This window comes from Balearica regulorum, chromosome 5 (genome assembly GCF_011004875.1).
Source record: "Balearica regulorum gibbericeps isolate bBalReg1 chromosome 5, bBalReg1.pri, whole genome shotgun sequence".
NCBI classification, from domain to species: Eukaryota; Metazoa; Chordata; class Aves; order Gruiformes; family Gruidae; genus Balearica; species Balearica regulorum.
In genome coordinates this window covers 58,446,496-58,462,743 of record NC_046188.1, presented here as the reverse complement: position 1 = coordinate 58,462,743, position 16,248 = coordinate 58,446,496, and the positions used below count along the sequence as shown (strand labels likewise).

General features: G+C 41.3%; 1 protein-coding gene across 8 annotated transcripts in view; it reads left to right on the top strand.

Moving 5' to 3' along the window:
* DENND2B (DENN domain containing 2B) overlaps positions 1-16,248 on the top strand; it is a 181,956-nt gene that overhangs the window by 63,278 nt on the left and 102,430 nt on the right. For 6 of the 8 annotated variants that reach the window (XM_075755119.1, XM_075755116.1, XM_075755117.1 and 3 more), the window contains one exon: positions 15,475-15,579. In XM_075755119.1, the coding sequence (XP_075611234.1) occupies positions 15,500-15,579 (80 nt within the window). In that variant the 5' untranslated portion in view covers positions 15,475-15,499. Of the gene's footprint in view, positions 1-15,222; positions 15,321-15,474; positions 15,580-16,248 lie in introns of those variants that run through there. The other 2 variants (XM_075755120.1, XM_075755123.1) reach the window with 2 other exon arrangements.

Below are 16,248 nucleotides of genomic sequence, written 5' to 3'. Positions count from 1 at the left end.
CAGGTGCAATTCTGAAGGTCAAGTTGATGCAGAGTAACTTTTCTATAGTAACCACACTTTAAAAGAGACAATAAAAATATTGTTGTATAGGGAACAGATCCAAACTAGAGCTCTGCTGTGTTCAGCTTAAATCCATGAGAAAGAAGAAAAGGAAGATGAACGCCAGCTTCAGTGCCAGGGTGTATGACACGACCATTTGAAAGTTTGCTCAAATATGGACTCTCATGAGATGGGGAAAGTTTGAGTCAAACTTTGCTGTAGGCTCATTCACTTTTGGAGTGAGAGAGCACATGTGTTCAGATAATAGTTTTTACACCCTAGCCTTGTCTTGAAGGAGATATTTCCATATGGGTGCTATACTGAATTTACCCTACCACGTGTGGAATGCTCTCTGCTTGGCAAGAGGCCAAAACATTCCCTGCAAGGGAGAAGGGGCTGAAATTGTATCTGATCTGAGTGTTAATCTATGTCCCTCAGGCTTATCCTGTGGCCATTTCTGTGTTGCAAAGGCAATGCTGGATATGCCTTTTCAATGAGATCATTGCAAAATCAAATTGCTATTAAATGATATTTTACTCACAGTTTTGAATTGAGTTAAAGTAGGAATGCCAGTGCTAAAACTTTGGGTGGAAATGTTGGTGCCGGAGTGACACTCCAAATGCTGTCTGGATAACATTAATCACTTCACACAAAAATTTCAAGTTTATGTTACATGTTTTAAAATTATTAAACATAAGCAATAGCAAGTTATGGCACTGCAGCCAATCTGAAAACAAGAAAGGGGACCCTATTCCTGAATGCTCTGGCTACTTGTTCTTCCTGGACACATGCAGCTCAATGGATCACACTTTCTTCCTGATGTGTTTTTGCGGTTGCGTACTCTTGTGCCCTCCCCAGCAGTACAGCTGTTAAGACTTGCAACGCGAGCAGAGAAGTGGGATTTGGGAGCCCTGAATCACCCATGCAGATGCTGTGCGGGAGCACTCGGCAATGAGCCCATGTGATGGGGTAGAGGTTGCAGGGCTCAGGGGCGGCGGTGCTCGTCTGCTGCTGCTGCAGGTCTTGGTTGTCTGCAGCGAAAGAATGAAACGGTTAAGTCTGTAATGCTGCTGTGCATCAGGTTTACTCCTGCTCTGTGGACTGTGAAGAAAGATTGTTCCCTCAGCAGAAATCACCAGTACAGTGGGTCTATTCAAGCCCGCATCTGGGAAGATAGTTAGTGCCTTCATTTATGAAATTCCTATCATAGAAGTGTAAGTTCTTTGGAACAGTGGCTGGTCTCTCTCGAGGTCTCTGACATGTCATGTACACAGCAGTATATAAATCCTTTTCATAAAAGGAAAGAGGAGAAGTTTTTTTCAAATCATCAAATACTATCTCACAGCCTGGAAAGGTTTAAAAGATATTTGGTATCGTTTGTGATTTGGTTGTGTGTTTGGTTGTGGGTTTTTTTTTTTGTTGTTGTTTTTGTTTTTGTTTTTTTCCTCTGTCTAAAAGCCCCTTGCTCCCTTCTGCCAGTCTGAATGCAGCATACAGGGGAACAGAGCTAGTGTGTCTGCGGCTGCTGCCCAGCTTTCTTGCTCTGCTGGGAACGGCTGTTGCTGCAGGAAGCCCCAACAGAAACCCTCTGTTGGCAGGAGCCACAGTCCATAGCGGTTAGGTGGCTGCAATCAGCTTTGGTGGGTTGGGTGCGTGTTTTGCTGCCTTCTACTACAAGGAATGTTAAAACAGGTTTAAGTGTTTCCAGTTGTTTTGCTGTCTAGTGGTTGAAGGCCTGATGAAAGGAGATTTATAACACTTACGCTTGTGGTAGCTTGTCGAAACTTTCCTTTCGTGCAGATGACAAAGGTCAGTGCTGTGGGAGCTGAACTCTTTTCTTGAGAAAAGCGTGTCGTCTTCTGACAGCTGCATACACCTGTGACTGTACGATAGCTAGGAAGATGCTCTCTACAAACTCACAAACCAGCTTGTAGTAGTAAGAGAAGAAAGCTTATTTACACAGTAGTTATGAAGCCAGTGGATATAACTGAGGACCATGGTACCATTTCCTTTGCAATATATTTATTTCTTCATCATTTTAGCTTATAAAAATATCTCTTCTAGGAAGAAACAGCTCTTTCTCTCTTATTGGTGTTTTTTACATTTGTGAAGGGCAACTCTTGAAATTCCTTGTGTTTCTTCTAATGGCTTTTCAGTGTTGATTCACACTTTCCTTTTTGTTTCAGTGTGGAAGAGTGAAATTCCAGCAAGGCTGACTTAGTGAAAACTGAATTAGTGTTGATGGCTGGACAGAACTGTAACTTGATCTTCTGTCTCCAGTGCTTGAATCAGGAACTGAAATAATTGTTCTAAGACCCTATTTGAGTTGCCAGAAAATGGAGCGGTGCTTCTGCCAGATAGTCACCGCAGAAGTGCCAGACATTCCTCCCCTCTTTGAGCTTGTGAGTGTGTGTATTTGAGAGGAAAATACACACAGGCAGCAGGGGAGCAAAATGCTTTTCTCTCTGAGATGCTTGCTCAGTGTGTGGTGCCGTGCTGCGCTGTGGGCTGGCAAGGGGTGTAGGCACAGGACTTGAGCACAGGAATTTTTTCTCTGATTTTCTCTGTTGAGCAGTGGCATTAGTCACTCTGTCGCAGGGCTTGACTGTGGGGGCACAGGGACTGAAGGGCACATCGCACAGCAAGAGAAGTTGATTCGGTCCCTGAAGAAGTCGTGGCTCACTAGAAGAGATGGTGTTGTCTGCCAACTACTAAGCCCAGCTGCACTGGTTAATGATTTGTGCTTTTAATTGAAACCATTGTGCACTACTATAGCCCTGCCTTGTGGGAGCTGCTGGTGCAATAAATCTTGGGGTTTTTATATTTTTTTTTTCTGTATTAGAAAGCTATGTTCTTTGGGGAATTCAAAAAGTCTCAGGCTTTTTTGCCCCCCCCCCCAGCCCTTCTGTTGCTATAGCTACTATAATTTTTGTTAACAAAGGCAATAAGAAGTAGTTTGCTGTGCTTAGTTTATGTTACTTTTATTCTGGTATAGCTGCCAATATTCTCTCCATCCCTTCTCTTTTTCTCTCCCCTCACCCCAAGTCAATTCTCTAAAGAAACTGCAGGAGTTTGGAAACTGCAAGTTTCCTACAGTCACTACAGGGCTGTATGTGTGTGTGGGATGAGGCTTCTACCCATGAATTAGGGACTCAAAAACTTGAGTTTCGATTTGAGTTTGGGCTTGTATATTGAATGAGCAGCTACCCAGAGTGTGGACACGTCCCACACTCATGGAGTCACACCCAGTTTGCAGGACAGCAGACCTTTCTTTCTTTCAGTTAGGTCTCACATCCGGTTACTGCAGCATCACGGATCTATTTTTCTTGAAGTATCTTTGGGAAAATTCAAAGTTTATTCCATGAGAAAAACTTTAGCCATGGAATGCAAATGTCCCTGAGCATGAGGAAAGATGGGCTGCTTTCTCTGAGGGATGCAGGGTAGATTCACAGAGTGGAGAAGGGGAGTGTATTTCTCTTCCCTCCTGGTGTTTTTTATTGCCTTTTTTCCTTCTAAAAAATCTTTTCATTTCCTTGTTTCCCACCTGTGTGTTTTCTGACACAGTATGTTCATCTCACCCTTGTTCTACTAGTCTTCAACTCTTCTGATGTTTATCTGCTCCTCCTCCCTCCTCCCTTTTTCTTTAGTATGCTTTGTTTCAGCAGCATGGCTAGGAGGAAGGCTGAGGTTCACTCGTTTTGCTGGCACCATGCTTCTCTCCCGTGTTTCCTTTTTCTCTGTTAAGCTGGCTGAGGTGGGAGATGGAGCTTAGGCAGCCAGGACATGGTCCGCACCCTCTCAGTAAGCCTGCTCACACCCCGCTGTAGTTTATCATCCTGGGAGCACAGGGGGCTTGGTTTTATTTGTTTTGGCTTAAAATGTATAGAGTTTAAAGTAGCCAGGAGGTTCATAAACATGGCGGGAATGTAAATCAGAAAACCACTGTGTACAGAACAGGTGCTCATTGCCCTGAGAGATGCCAGTTTGCAGGAAGGCAGCCGTGGCAGACAGGAGAGGGTGGTTTCAGTGACCACAGAAGCTGGTGAGGAATGGCTTGTCTCTGTTACTGATGTGTTTACCATTGGTGATGGCTGCAGGTCTGGGCCCCACCACGTTTCTGGAGAACTTGAACTTACTGAAGAACGTGTCCTCGCTGCTTGTGTGTGAGCTAACTCATAAAGTTACTCCTGGTTCATTGGTAGAGCTGTGATATTTGGAGAGATCAAACCATAGATTTCTGAAGTAGAGTAGGAAAAATAGGAGCAGCTCTGGGAAAATGGGCCACTCGACCAGATACCAGAATGCGGGCAATGGGGTTTATGCTGTGGCACTGAATTTGAGGATCTCGCCTCTAAGCAGCTTTCCTAAGACAAAAGAAATCCATATCAGAACTCGAACACATGTCAGAGCTCCTGCATCCTGCAGACATTGCTTTAAGTGCAAGAACATAATTTCTAAATGCAGATACCTCTCCTGAATGGTTCTTGCACAAATCCCTAATACAAACAACAGACTTGCTTGCCATCACATTTGCTTCTGCTAATGCCTGTGTCCAGGGTCACTTCTGGATGTGCTTTGGATACAGGGAAATTAAGATCTTCTCTGTGCCTTTCTACAGATTCCCTGGGTAACTGCCAAGAGTGAAAGAGACAGACCCAAGGTTGTTCTCATCTCTTTGTACAAGCCAAGACAGTTTTGGCTAGTATTTTCTATTTACATCCATAAGGTCTCCAGCCAGTTCCTCATCCTCCCAGGATGCTTTTATATCATTATATTGAGACAGTCTATCCAAATGAATAGTTGCTTCACTAGGAGTGTTAGCTTTGGCAGCTTACGTATCATGTACAGGACCTGCTCCTTGGAGATACTGACTCAGAACAGTAACACGATTACTAGGACATAGTGATCTAAACCGGAGATTCATAGTAACACCACATATCAGTTCTTGACCTTACTGAGGCACTGGTGTCAAAGATCTTCCACTGCTGCTTGAAACTTAAAACAATGCTTTGTGACAATGTCAGCTTGCCTTCTGCTTATACTGATGAAGTTAGTTTTCTTTCACTGCATGGTATTAGAAGTCAAAGGACTTGGTGCAGGACAGCATGAGTAGTTGCCATCAGTTACTTCTGTTGAAGACCTCTATCTTTTCAGTCCTCCTAACACTCATGAAGAATCGATTCCACATCCTTCTCCACAGGATGCTCCTTGTCACCTTCCTCTGAAGTTAGTTTACCTGGTGACATCTGCATTGGCCAGGAGAGTTGGTTATCCTCAGACTATCCTTTGCTAAATGCTCCTTACAGCCTTCTCTGGGAGCAAAACACTGGATATCTGTATGAACTTGGTCCTTAAATGGTCTCAGATTTTCTTCTACTCCTGTTAGCCATCTTGCCTGTTGCCTCTGCTTAGCATGGGGGAAAGGCAGTTACACACACTGGATGCTGATCCAGGGCTTTTGCTTTATTGCTTGTACTGAAACAATGCAACCACTTTGTTTCTTTCTTTATTTACAGCCAGCGCCAGCATACTGAAGGTCACCTCATCTCCTAGCAAAGCATGCCTGAACCTGAATACTCAGGGTGGCAAATGACCTTAACCTGCCTCACTGGATTTGAGAGTAATGTTTTTATCAATCCTTGTTTTATTTCTCATTTTTCTGCTTTGTTTGCTTTTCCACTAAGACCTCCCCCCTGCTTTTTTCCCTCCGCACACACATCTGTCTTCCCTTTTTCCTTTCTTTTTCAGACCATTCCCTTCCTTTCCCCCCCCCCGCTTACTCTATCGGGGAGGAGAGTCAGGACGAGGTACAAATAAATCTGTCCCTCCCTGACATCACCGACCATTTGTCTGTGTGGAGGTTGGAAGCAAATTGTTTCCCTGACCATCCTTGCCTTTGGTAGGTGTCTTCCCTCCTCTCTGCTCTCAGGAAGGGCTCTGTAGAAGGACTCTGAGGCAAACAAGCTAAAAGTGGCCTTCTGAAAATAGATGAAAATAGTGCCACCAGCTGCAGTGGCCAAGCTGGCCATTTAAACCTTTCGATCTTCATGCTTTTCTCAGTGACACTGTTTCCCACATTGGCACAAATAGTCAGTTGCAAAGTGAAAGACCATTTAAAGAGTTTTCAAAGCTTTGTGACTGTCAACTTCACTGCTGTCTATCAGTGTATGGGAGAAGAAGCTCAATGGTCTGTTTGCACAGGCAATGGGAAGCCAAGTTATTAATTTATAGCTTGCTGCCTGCTCTGAGATAATTCGCTCGTTATATTCTTACTCCTAAGCATGTCCTTATGCAAGGTAATTTGGAAAGTGTGTTATCTACCCTAACACACTAAGAACATCTGCATGGAGAGTTTCTGTGGAGTATTTAGGATGCTGTAAATTCTCCTCTGCATACAGACAAGTTCTGACTTGTTTCTGCTTTATAGAGTACGAATTGAGAAATGAAAATTAAGGTAATTTGTCTACACTGGAAAGTCAATTCAGTTTTAAAGTACAATATAATAGAGATCTTGTTAAGCCACCCTCTGCGTGGCTGAGTGTACTTCAGACATTCCTGGGTAGCACAACTTGCTTCTAGAAAAGATGTCAATACACAGTAGTAGTCAGGAAATAGCTCAACTAGCATAACTCAAGCCATTTACACAGTGAGTCATAAGAAATGTATGGCAAAATGAAGACTGAATCCCTCTCTCTCAAGTTTCTATGCAGTTGCATCAAGATCCTCTTTCCTCCCATCACATATTATTAAAACCTTGTACGAGGCATATAACCGCTATTAATTTTGCAGTTTGCACTCTAGTGGTGCTCTAAGTGGGAGCCATGTGTGCCTGGCAGGAAGGAAGGAAGGTGTGCTAACAACACTGGGGACAGCAGCTTGCTCTGTATTATAGCTGTGACCCGTGTTTTGCCTCGCATGATGCTCTAATGAAGCAGAACCTACAGTAGTTGCAAAGTCAGGATGCTTCTCAGCTGTCTGCCAGACTTTGTCAGTCAGCCTTGGGGTGAGGAAGGTTCAGTCATCAGTGTCAGCTCAGCAGGGAAGTTCCTTTTAAGGCTTACTAAGACTTTCAGCTTGGTTTGTTCACTTTGTGTCTCCCCTGCAGCCTGTGCTCCCAAGAAGTCTGTACTGAGCAGTGAACTGTGCTTTGAATTGTATTGTGATGGTTTTAGGGACTGGTGACACTCTGTGGGAAATATTGAAGGACAGGCTATTTTCTCATATTCTCTGTGATGCCAAAAATATTAATGAAAAAGAATCTTTGTTCCTTGAAGCTAATCTATTCTCATTCCTTAGTAAAATTATAATCTGGTTTTTGTGTCACAAGAAACAATTCATTATTGTGCAAATGATGTTGATGTTGCAATTACAGGACTATGACTTCATTGAGGAATACAGGTGCAGGTGAGCTCCTGAGACTTGAACTGGTGTTTTCATGCAAATATCCTGAGGATGAAGGGAAAGGACAAAGGAAGAACAATACTGAGGAACTGTGATACATGTGAGGCACAATCTTAAGTAGGCTGTTTTCATAGTGATGTCTGGTTGTCATGGAAATGTCTGTGTTGTAAGGCTAAAATATATATGCCTCTGATTATTTTGTGCTAACCCTTTATTGCAAAGACTGAGGGTTTTCAACAAATCAGTGCTGATTAAGTTTATTATATGGCTTGTTGGAAGGACTTACCAGATTGTGACTGACACTCACATACAGGAGAGGGAAAGAAGAAGTCACTTTTCTGTAGGAAAGCCTGATCCAGATCTGAGGTGCATGCATATTTTGCTTGCTGAAGCCACATGAGAGTAATGTGGATGCTTTGCATCCAAACTCAAATTTTAGTGTATGAAATCTAAAAGGTTTTTTACATCAAATACATGAGTTTCTACTGCATTCATATCGGAGAGAAAATGTCTTGTTGAATGTTTTTATCCTTTTTGTCTCTATTTTTTCTCAAGAAATTAAAAGCAAATATAGCCTGCATGTTTACAAGGCCAAAATGGTATTCTATATGCTGTAGGAACATATTTATAGCACTTAGAATGCTGTCCACAAACAAAAAGATTTCTGTTTTAAAGAGAAAGCATGCAAATTCAGTTTTAAGTAACACATATTTTGAAGGCACTTGTAAGGTATATTTTCTTGACAGTCCAGAAGAACCCAAATGAATGGCTGAAAAATCAGTCACACCAAAACAAAAAACCTCAAATCGTTGGTTTTCAGATGAATTAGTTCCCTGAACCAGATAGCTGTGTGAGTGTGATGGGGTGGGAATGTGTGGCTAGCATAGGCATAGGAAAATAAGACCGTAGCATTTCAGATTGACATCAGTTTTAAGGGCAGTGTGGGAGTGTGTTTCATGACTGGCTAAAGCCGTGTGTTTCATGACTGGCTAAAGCCGTGTGAGTTCACACTGCCACCAAAATGTATAGTTAAGATTCCCCCAAGCTTATAATAGTACTAGCTAATTGCAGTGTTAAGTATTGTAAACTCTTTCTACCCTGGTGTCTCAAATCAAGCTTGAACTAGTCAATGTATTTATTTAAAATACAAACCTTTTCTTCAACCTAGACAGATAAATACTAACTTCTAATTCAATAGCAGCCATGTATTTTTTTTTGTTAATGTTTCCTTCTCACGTCCCTGGGGAGCAGTCACTTTTAAAGGAACCTCCAGCTTATTCCAATTTGATTTGTCAGTAAATGTGAACTTGTTATATTCAGTGAGAGCTCTTTAAGCACTCATTTAGTACAAATGAGTCAGAAGAAGTCACAATGAAGTTACTTCCCTGCTGGTACAACAATAGCTGTAATTTATCTAAATTGGAAGAAAGTCTTGTGTAGGCTACTAGCTAGATGAAAAGTAGCTATTAGAGACTGTACTAGATGTGGCACAAATCAGTATGTCTTTCCCTTATGCAGAAAGCAAGAAAGATTCAGTCCAGCTTCTTCAGCTGAGATAGAATTCCAGTGATGTAAGAGAGCAAAGTACAAACAAAACCTTATTGGTCCTTTCTAATACTGAAGGAAGCAAGATAAAGCAAACAACCTAAGTGCCTGAGTGTTCCCATAATTATATTCAAAAGTTTTTTCAAATGCAATGTGCCCTCCATAGTCTGAGAAGCATGGTCAACCTAGTATTAGTGAAAATTCCTTCATAAAAGACAAGTGAGTATGCATGGTAGCACCAGTGTCTTTGATTTTTTTCATGCTGTTTTCCTTCCATTTTGAAGCTGTGATTGGCCTAGCAGTGCTGAAGTTAGTATAAGAATTCAGTGCTAAACTCTTCTATTTGGACACAAATTATGGATTGCTGTGTGTTCCAAGTGAGGTCTGTTCTCTCCACCAGATATTGCCTATTTTCAATTCAAGGGAAAAAAGCAGTATGAGGGAAGATAAATGGAATAGTAAGAAGGGTGAGGGGGACAGAACGAGGAAGGCATGAAATAGGCAAGTGCAAGAATATCAGAAGAAGGGGAGGACATTTTGCATTGTAGAAAAATACGAAAGGAGGGTGAGGGGTGAGTGGAGAGCTGTCCTTGTTCTAGGCAGCGTGCCTGCCTTTCACCTGCCTGGTTGGTTCTGCAGCTGCCGAGGTCTACCAACCTATGCTGAGGGAAGGTAACTTCTTTCCCCTCCAATATGTGCCACAACATCCGTTTCCTGATGTTATCAGTTTCAGTTGGGACTTAACTGCTGGGAAGGTGGGTCGGCCTTGCAAGATTGCAATGACAACCAAGTCCACCATCGCTATTGGTTGTACTGGGAAGTTTGTGCTGGAAGTAAACTTGTCACTTAGCTGTGAAAGCCTAGCAGGGAGACCATTTGACTTCATTGGAAACAGGCTGGCTGTGCGTTGTAGAGAGGGAAACTTTGGATGAGATTGTGGAGTTAATACCAGTTAAAACCCATGCCTTTTGCAGAGTCATAAAGATGAGTAGTTTGACAAACCCTCTTCCTTTGGCTTGGTTATCCACAAATATTGTCACTTGTTCTCAATCAGGGACTTGGATATACGTAGCAGTGTGAATGGCTTGACTTTGTTTTCTCACTTCAGTATTACGCTAGAGCATAATAAGGCTCAGGCATGTACACGTTGCTGATAGCACAAGGTCTGTTTCTCCTGTCTTTAGGACTAGCTTTGAAGGCAGTTCATTCTTGTGTCTTGCAAGAAGCCTGTTGGTGTGATCATAGTTAGGTTATCTATGTGCAATAAAGACTAAATTTGGGATAAGATAGTTGAATTAATACTTTCTGAATATCTCCATGCCAAGTCCTTGCTGAGCAGGTCATTTAGCTCTTTATGTTAGTTTGTATGGTATTGCATGGCTAAACTTACACAGTGGCCCAGCTTAAAGAAAAGATATACCTGATAAAAGCACGTCATTCTTATAAAAACGTTCTTCGGAGTCTCTACAGAAGCCCTCTCAAGGCAGAAATCTTTAAAGATTTTATTGGACTTTCCAGTTCATCAGAACTGACGTTGTTCTGGGAGGACATAATTATCTGTTTTACTGGAAAGGAATAGGCAAATTGCCACGAAGCTAAGCTGCGACTTTTATATAAAAGTTTAGCTATACAACACATCTTGAAATGTGGGCAAGATTTCCTTAAAGCACTCAGGAAAGAATATTAATGTTTTAAACTAACTTTTCAATGCCTACGGACATTCTGCTGCAGCTACTGTTAAGAGAAAAATAACTAGACTGAATCGATTATTATTAATAATATACTTCTGAGAGTTTGTCTTTATTACAAGGTAATTTTTCAAAAGCATGAGGTCGTCCTAGCAGCCTGTAGTTCTTCCCTGTAATAGCCTTCCTGTTATGTCTCCAGGTCCTCTGCCCTGTGGGGCAGACCAAAGCAGGAATATTTCCCCATATTTTCCAGATCCCAGATCAGTGGAATTTCAAGAGGAAAATCATCTGCCTTAAAAGGCTTCAGAACATATGCAGATCTCAAGGATCAAATTATACCTTATAAATTATGTTGATTGCAGTATAGATTGGTTCGGTCTAGGACAGCTAAGTGTAGGTTAGTCTCTGCAATATACGTGGGGACAACGAGGACTTTACATGCAGTGAACTGTCACTGCACAAACCTCTCAAAAATAACAGCAGAAGTCCAGAGCAGAGAAGTCTTATGAACGCACTTGACATCCTTGCTGGACATACATATTTTCTTTGCAGAATTTCCACCTCTGTTAGTGATAATGCCAGGAGAGAACTCAGGAGCCTAAGTTCAAATGCTTCCTCCTCAAGTCATTAGAAACCCTGCGTATAATCTTCTTTGCCACCTTCCTAACTGCATCTGCTCTGTGCTGCAGCCTGTGTCCCAGCAAATGCCTGGCTGAAGGGGCTGGAGCCATGTATGCATTGACTTCTGCTTGTGCGAATTCAGTGGTCATCAGTAAGCACCAGAATTTGGATTCTTCTTCATTAAACTGCCGGAGAAACAGTGCTAGTGTTCCTGATGGTCAGAAAACTGGCTTTGAAGCATTGCAACATACTCTAAGAACTTTTTATTGGAACTGTATATTTAATGGAAAATATGCTGTAGAAATGAGTGCAGAAAATGGAGTGCAATTAATCTGTTTTAAGTTTAAGTAGGGAAAAGGATATTATGGATAGGAAAAGATATTGAGCATAGTATTAAAAACAACCAAAAAACCCCCAACAAACAAACAAAAATCATGCATGTCTGTTGAGCTGAAGAAATTTCAAATGAAAAGTACTCTTCTGCTCCCATTATACTAGCAGAATGGAAGAAGGAATGATTCAAATTATGAAAATGTTTTCTCTAAGACATCTGTTGATCTAATACGCGTATAAGACATCTCAGCCTAGACATGAATAACTAGGCTCAATGTTATTCACTTTATGCAAGAGGAGAGGAGGGAATCAGTTCTTGCAGTGCAGGAACTGATGGATACATTGTGGGTAAAAAAAGCAGAAAGTTTTCTTGAGACCTTAAGAGGCTCTTGGATAGTACAAAGTGAGCACTCTGATTGCTGTGACTTTTCAGTCTTTGCTCCAAGCCTAGCTCTAGCCCTCAAGCACTGGTGAATGGGAGTGGGCTGAGGAACAACTTGTGCTGTAGTGGGACTGGGAGTGGTGCTTCCAAAAGTGTTGGGATGCTTTAGGAAATGAAGAATAATTTTAAACTTAGAGGGTGGAGCATAGGATTTACACCTCCCCTGCTAATACCTGTTAATAGAATTAAAAGATTCAATGATGCTGTAAGGTTCACTAGCACAAAATGTGATGGTTTTCAGGTGCCCCATCTGTCCTGTAAAAAGCTCCAGGGTTTTGGGAAGTGGAAGGAAACCTTTGGTGAGGGGGGGAGATGGTCCATAAGGAATATTCTGTCATCGGCACTTCCTGCCATGATAAAAATTTGTTAGAAAACTATCTGCGTTGCAGCAGCCATTTTCAGTCAGGATGATGAACCTTGCCTAGGTACTAGCAGCAGATCCTATGTTGCCATCACACTTCTTTTTTATATTTGTCTGGCATCTTTACTTTTTGATCCTGCCAAATGGTTTGTGGAGATTTTGAGACTACGTGGATGTAATAATGAAGAAGGTCCAGATTCTATCATTCAGGCTCATTAAAGTACCAATTTGAGAACTGTCCTAGTGAAATTAGTGAGACCATGTCTGGAGTAAAGCACAAATTATAGTTAAATAAGGGTTTCAGAGTAATTATTTACAAATAAAACCGAATTCTGCATTTTTAGGCAAAGTGTAATTAGACGGTTAATTAGGCAACGCAGAATCTGTGTGACATGACTATTTTTGGATTTGTTTTGAACAGTATGTCTCAATACTTGAGAGATTTTGGTTTTCATTGCTTTGTGAAGAATAATTTGCAAATACTGTGATGGAGAATTCTCTCACATGAGCCTAAGGGATGTGATTCTTACCATATAAACTTACAGGGCTCTCAGACTCATTCAAAGTCTCTAAAATAACTTGCTACATGACCATAAAATTTAGTTTAGGCTTTTTTCCCCTCTGTCTCTGTTCTGGTTTTGGGGTTGGGGTTGGTTGGTGGGTTTTTTTTTTTGGTATTAAGCCCTTGCTTCCAGGCACCTCTATAGGTTGTTGATTGACTGTTTTTCTGCCATGTTCAAGTTATTTGTATTTTCTCTGCATATGCTGGATGATACCAGCATCTCCTGCAGTAAAATATTCATGTAAAATAAGCATTAAAAAAAAATTGCATGAAGAGTCAGTTTTATACCACCATGTATATCAGAGTCTCAACTGTATGGGAAGAAACATACTTATGTCACTGAATTTCACATTGTCTTGTGAAATTATTGTTTAGAACTCAATTCCTCTTTTGCCTGGAAGCAAACCAATTTAGCATATTTGACATTTAAGGTAGCTTTGAAATGTGAGGTTTAAATAACACATTTTTTTTATATTGACTACCGTGATTTTTATAAGCTTTTGGGAAGCTGAAATTTGAGAAAGGCAAACCTCCCATGAAAATCAAACATTCTGATGCATATGTATGTGTAGGTTTTTTTTCACTGAATTTTGGGTATGGGAAAAGTGGACTCTTAGTGTGCTTTTGTGTTGCTGTTTCGACCTTTTTTTTTCTTTTTTTTTCTTTCTTTTTTATGTGCCAGGTCAGTATCTCATCTTTTTGAGGGTTCATTCAGCTTCTTTTGGTCTGAACACAAAAGCAAATCTTGGAAAATGAATATAATGCATGCTAACAGTTGTATTCACCTTATGCCACATTTATAATTCTTATTTTTCTCACCTTAATTGCTAATAAGTGATTTAGATTTAACACAGTAAAGGCATTGAACTGATGAGTGGAAAACATTAAAAAAACTGCTGCTCCCTGTGGAATGCACAGTCCTAGAAAGCTTTGCCCGCAATCAGCAGGTTTCCCTTCTTGTCCCAAGCAAGCCCTTTTCCAATCGGAACAGGCAGTTCTTTACAGTTCCATTATCTTGATAATGCAATGCTAACAATAACAGTGAGATGCTGGAGGAATCTGGGGAGCTTCAGTGTAGAAAAAATGTTACCAACTGGGGAAAAAAATCTCCACTTAATATGGGAAAATAGATACACACATGACAATCGGAGAAGGACAAGTAGACCTGGAGTCTGTGGTCAGCATGATTGACTCTGCCTTGAGCTGCAATCCGCAGGAGATTTTCTGACCTTATTTGTGGCAGAACAGTTTGGAATAGAGAGGTTTAGAGAACGTCCTCCTCACCGCGATGGATCTGTTTGTACAAGGATTTTGTGTGTTGTCAGTACCCAGCTTGCTTTTAGCATCGTATTACAGTTGGCTTCTCAAGCACTCTGGACTTACTGTGGGTTTGAGTAAACAAGGAGTTTTGTAATACTGCTTATTTTTGCATTAACTATGCCATTAATGGTTGTAAAAATTGGTAGTTCTGGTCAGACCCCAGGTGGCAGTGCTGCAAACCACGGCAGATATTTTAGCTTACAAACTAAGGAGCATCTCAGAAACCAGCCAGAGTGTGTACCAGCAGAGGTTACCACTTTTACATCCTTAGGACTGTACATCCTGGCCCATATCCACATTATCATAGTTTCCCTTCAGTTGCAGCACGGTGTTCCTATTAGGACAGAGCGATAAGGGCAAAATAAATCATGGTACTAGGCTGTTTCTGGTCTGCAGCAACATTACAGAAGTAAGGCTCATCACTTGGGCACTTCACTGGATATATAGGGTTTTTACCATGGCTGAAATTAAATTTACAGCTTTTGGGTTGTTAGCAAATTACTAGGAAATAACTAGGAATTAGTAATGATTCTTTATATTACCTGAGGTCTTAAAAGTGTCCTAAGACAGCTTTACTTAAAGAATCTTGGGACCAATAGAGAAAAGCATTTGTAGATATTTTCATTTCACAAGCAGATTTGAAAATTATGTTCAGCATCTTTGCTATTGAATATATTTCACTATTAGAAAATATTTCCATAATAGAGGTGCAGTTTAAAATTGCAAATAGTTTCTTCGTTCCTTGGAATAGCTTTTTTGTGGCCAAAATGCCAGTCACAACTATGGTATTTGGAAGTATCACTCAGTGCAGTTATTGGGTTCTCCACGTATACTGAAGGATGGAAGAACCACACCAAGCCTCTGATATTTTGTGAACTCAATATCGAGCCCTGCTCATCAGACATGCCAGAACCTGAAGCATACACCTAATTCCCATAAGACATCTCCCTTTATAGCACTGGGCTCTGATAAACTTGGCTGTGGATGTGAAATTGCAGCAGTAGAGAGGTAAGGTTTAGTTTTTCAGGATCATAACTAAACTGATTGCATTTTATAGAATGAAAAGCAGCCCAGAGTTCTGCCTTTACACAGCATGGTAGGAGTCTTGAAGGTTAATTGTCATTTGGGCTTGTTGAAGGTTAATTGACTTTTCTTCTCACAGATATCCCCGTTTCTAGAGAGCAGAAATGACCATGACTGCCAACAAGAATGCCAGTGTCAACAGCAGAGCTGGAGGGAGTAAAGTGCCTCAGGACACTCTGGATAGGTAAGTGGTGAACTACAGGCTTTGTAGATTCTGAGAAAGATTTGTCCAGGTTTGGAACAAAATCCTTGTTCAAAGGTAAGCAACCTCTATTCTGACACAGACCTTTGCTGGGCTGAGAGAAGTTTTTTGGTAGGGAATGGGGGAACAGAGGTATGAAAAAAAAGGTCTGCTTCTGGCAGGTTTCTGTTAAGCTGTTGCTGCTTGCTGGCTGGTTATGATGAAAGCGATTGCAAGGAAGGACCTGTGTGGAAGGCTCTGTGTAGGCCTCAAGGGTTTGAGCTAAATTTCTTGGCCATATGACCGCATGTCAACTTTTCTCCATTGCCAATCTCCAAGCTGTATTTTGTATTGGTTTCTGTCAGATTTTCTCTGCTATATCTGCCTTGCCAGATGATGGGCAGAGACTGCCTCCTGTTGCAGGTCAGGCAGTGAGCGTGAAAGGGCTTAATGCGAAGTACGGGGCTCATCTCTGTTGCTTTGCTTATTTGTCCTTCTTTCTGTAGCGTTAAGTCATTTACAGAGTAAGTAGATCAACTTAACCATTCACAGCTAGGGGAAAACTGTAGCCAAGGACACCTTAAGTCCCCAAGCCTGGCAGCCCTGAGGGAATCTATCTGTTTAGACCAGAAAACAAAGTGCGCTTGCGAATTTGTGCATGTTTACTTGTGG